This window comes from Condylura cristata, unplaced genomic scaffold, assembly GCF_000260355.1.
Source record: "Condylura cristata isolate star-nosed mole 26May11 unplaced genomic scaffold, ConCri1.0 scaffold00014, whole genome shotgun sequence".
Taxonomy (NCBI): domain Eukaryota; kingdom Metazoa; phylum Chordata; class Mammalia; order Eulipotyphla; family Talpidae; genus Condylura; species Condylura cristata.
The window spans coordinates 46,175,312-46,179,721 of NW_004567115.1; the positions used below are offsets into that span (position 1 = coordinate 46,175,312).

The 4,410-nt window shown below is 42.6% G+C and overlaps 1 protein-coding gene across 1 annotated transcript in view; it reads right to left on the bottom strand.

Moving 5' to 3' along the window:
• VEGFC (vascular endothelial growth factor C) overlaps positions 1–4,410 on the bottom strand; it is a 128,332-nt gene that overhangs the window by 72,356 nt on the left and 51,566 nt on the right. The window contains exon 6 of the mRNA XM_004682412.2: positions 1,582–1,679. Within this exon, the coding sequence (XP_004682469.2) occupies positions 1,582–1,679 (98 nt within the window). The remainder of the gene's footprint in view (positions 1–1,581; positions 1,680–4,410) is intronic.

Here is a 4,410-nt window from a genome sequence, read left to right on the forward strand (position 1 = left end):
GCCGCAGGCCCGCTGGTGCCATCAGCGCCCCGCTAGAGGTTCGGGAAGGGCCCGGGGTTCTAGAAGTTCCCAGAAAAAGTCTGCACAACGGAGGAGCCTCGGGAGCGACCTGGGAGCCAGCAGTGACCCCCCAGCCCCCTAACACACACCCACACTTTCCCTCAGTGACCCCCAACCCAACACACACACACAAGAACTTTCCCTCAGTGGCCCCCAGCGTTACCCCCTACACACACACACACACACACACACACACACACTTTCCCTCCATCTGGGTGACTCCATCTGGGTGACTGAAAGTTGGCTGGGGAAATCCTAGCCAGGGTTCTCAGAAGGCAGCCAGCTCTGTTGGGAGGATGCTAATAGCTCTTTTGGGGTGTCTAAAGACCTGGCCCACGGGGCGGGAAGGGCCACCACCTTCGTGAACAGTGCAGAGACGCGGTGGGGAACTTGCAAGAAGCTGGCTCTTGGTGAGAAAGGGACTAATGAAGAGAGACATGTGTTGAGCAGATTGTAGGAAGTGACATCTGCAGAAAAGCGACAGCATTTCCCATTGGAGGCTCGGCGGGAGGCCGCTGTGGTGCTGGCCCTGATGGCCTGCCTGCCTCCTGGGCACAGAGTGGGCAGGGTGCGGACCACCATGCTCTGTTTCAACAGAACAGGCACGAAAAGGCTCACTTTACTCCCGAGCTACAGTTAAATACACTCATCCTACGGGCTCCTAAAATCTTTCAAGGGGGAGAATTAGCTGTCATAGCTAATTCAAGCTCTGAAATTCTCTTCAACCATCATTTGCTTGAAAACTTCGACAACACCTAGGACAAGCCTCCTGGCCAGGGCCCTGGGGCTTTGCAATGGCCCAGCTGCTGAAGCGTGTCCTTCCAGCTCTCCCTTAATTTTGACTTCTGGGCTTTACCCAGTAAATCTAATCAAGCTCCTGACTTCTTCAGGTACCTTGAAAATATGTCATGTTCTTCTTGCAGACGCTTTTTCTGCTAGTTAGTCCCCCCTTCTCCCTTTTGGGGATGACACCTCATCAACCATAATCCGTTTTTGCCATGATTCAGTCCTTAAAGCATACCAACCACCCTGTCTTCCTTGTCCAGATATATGCTTTTCTTCCTGCAGTTGGGAGAGCTGAAGTTTACTTTCTGGCAGCCAAATCATGAGGGTGACTCATGAGGGCCCTGCTGTTTGGTCAGGTCTTCATACCCTGTATGGTTAAGTGGCTTTACCGTGCCCAGGGACTGAGCTTTATTGGATACTTTCATTCTAGTTCTAGCTAGAACTCTCGCCATGGCTGGTTGGGAGATTAGGGGATGTTGATGTTGCCCATACGTTTTTCTTTCCCTTGTTTTCTGCTCTATGTACATTGGATCCATTTGCCATATTTGTCTTCAGATAAGGATGAAGCTGTCCAAAGGGAAAAGTAAAGAACAGCCCTAGGTAGGATTTCAGTGGAAACTGGAGTTGCCTTTGAACTATTTAACTTCAGAGATTCTCAACTTTGCATTTGAAGGCACAGCAGATTTCAAAATGGAGTGTCCCATCAGGGATTCTGGTTTACCTGGTAAAGCTTACCTGGTAAAGCCTGACACGTAGTCATCAGGATCTTAAGAGGCAACCAAGTGAGAACCTCAGACATGGCCAGGGGCCCTGAGGCCTCCTCAGTGTGAAGACTGCAAAGGTAACAGAGTCAAAATCTCTTTAAAAAGTATCAGAGTAACTATTTTTTGGTTTATTTGAAGTACAGCCATGAGCACATGCAGCTTTTCTTCAGCTTGAAAATGTTACCTTCTTATCATTTTGAGTGAAAGAAATACTGACAAAAGATATACTTGAGTGAAAAAAATTTAAAAATCAGCAGCCCACAAGATTAACCTGTGTTGTTAAAAGGATATTTTCCCCCTGACTTTTGGTGTCTCATTAATTTCATACATGTGCTGTTGTACAGCAGGATTTCTAAAACTTATATTCAAAAAATCATTCTTCGGTCACTTTCCATTTTCTGAAACACATTTTAAAACTAAACTTGACCTAAATTCTGTTTTACCTATATTTGCTATTGGGCCTGTAGTGTTCTTTTTGGTGAGCAGTTGCAAATATATCTTAATTTCCTTATGATTTTTCCTTTAATGGAAAAGTCATCTTAGTTTTGTTATGAATTTCTAATTTTCTATCAATTATGTTGGCTTTAGAAATACATTGAGACTTTCCTTGTTACTTGCTATGTGTTTATTGGACAATAGTATGTGTGCTCTCTTTTTTGGGATATTAGAATTTATTGCTATGTCATGAACTTAATTTTGATATTTCTAATTTTCTGTCAATTATATTGGCTTTAGAAATACATTGAGACTTGCCTGTGACTATAATTGTTCACTTCTCTTTTCTTTTTTTTTCTATTCCAAACTCTTAATTCTTTCAGTTACTTCTTTAATTTGATGCTACTTTCTAATCTGAAATGTTCATGTTGATCATATATTTTGATATAGTTTCTTTTTAGTAGGGTACAATATTCATTTTTTTAAAATCTTCTGGTGTTTTTAATATAAATTCTACCTTCTCAGTATTCAAATCTAGTCTTTGGATGATACCATGCATGTACATGTCATGATAAAACTATCGACCATTTAGGTCAATGTGATTTAGCTTTTTCTTCTAGGAAATGGTAGCAAGGGAAAGGGGACAGGGCACACTAACCATAAAAGCTACTGTTTCCTCCCAGAAGTGCCTGCAGATCAATATACAGGATGTTAGTAATCCCACTTGGGTAACAGTGCATTAGTGCATTGATCAAGAGCTTAATTTGTCTGTGCAGCCAATTCCCCCCACAAAAAAATACCCTGAACTTTACCCAGTTCTACTCATTTGCCATTTTGAAAGCCCCCCTTGAACTATTTGAGTCCAGACACCATTGTCCGACAATCATTCTACTTCTTTCTTACCCTTTTAGAGGCAGGGTCTGGTCAGTCTGCGAACATGGTTTTCTCCCCTTCTGCAGTTAAGTTCTTCTAAAAGTAGTTTTTGTTTATCAAGAGATTTCCTGGTGACATCTGGGCGAGTTCCACAACCTGGAAGCTCCACCGAGGTCCTTAATTCTTCCTTGCTGCTGAAGCCCAAGGCCTTCAATTCAGGAATGGGAAGCAACACTGAAGACTAGAGACATGGGTAAGTCTCTGATTAGACCTCAGTCCCACATTCTCCTCCTCAAGCCAATCAATGCTGAGTGTGTGTGCCCCCTCACTACCCCCCTTCCCCCCATATTCCCTTTCAGGAGTCCTTTGATTTTTATCAGCTTTGCAAGCATTTGCTCCTGGAAAAAACTGCCTTGCTGTAGCAAAGGTGCTTGGGCTCACTGTTCTTTTCATTGCTAGCTCTTGGTAGGTGACAGGAGCAAGTTCATGTTCAAACCCTACCTCACCTAAGGACTTCCCATTTGTCCAGTTTACTACAGGAGCGGAAGAGTCACCAGTGGAGAGTCCGGGAGATGAGGTACCCACCCCCTTGCCTGGGCATTTCTAGAATGTCCTGTGTTTGTCTCAGATGAAACTCAAGTTCATGTTGCCTGCAGGCCAGATTCTTGCCTGTTTGGTATGTTTATACTGTAACTCATATTGCTGAATCTATTTCTAAATGTTATAATTTTATACCAAAAATAATTTAGAATTCCAGTAGCAAGTTTGGGAGACGTTTTATAAGAACAGAATTGTTCATTTCAGAAATGCTTTAGAATGGGAAAGGTAGTAAAATTCCAAATATTCAAGATTTATGTTTAGTTTTTAACAGTATAGGGACACTCACAATAGAAATTCAGATTGCACAATTCACTAGGTATTCTGAAAGAGGCAAATGAACATCATAAAAGACTTTGTCGCTTTGACATTTGCACAAGATACAACTTTCAAGCTTTCATCCTCCTATTCCTCCTCTCCCTTCCTGGGCCCTTATGTTGTCCCAGCCCCCAAACTCTTTCTGACTAGCTCTCCTTCCTTTGGGCTAGTCAGAAACTCAAAAGCTGAACAAGCCCCTTCTGTGGGAATTTAAACCCTGGTCACGGTTTAAGCTGACAGCCATTACAACAGATTGTCTAAACTCCATACAGGTTAAGCAGAAATTTTCAAAGGTCTACATAATAGTGATAGGAACATATAAATCAGGCTTCTCAGACCTTTATCAATTGATTTCTATTTTATTAGGAACTTCATATACAACAAAACTGAGTGTAAAAGGCCCTGTGAATACCCTGTGTATAACTTAGTAATTTCCATCGTCAAATCAGAATTTAGAAAAACAGAATTGAGACCCCATCTTTGGAAAATTGTCTGTGCCCGCAACTCTCAGACAAACCAAGATCAACACTTGGGAGAACTTGGCAATTAGCTCTTTCCTATTTTCAGAACCTCAGGT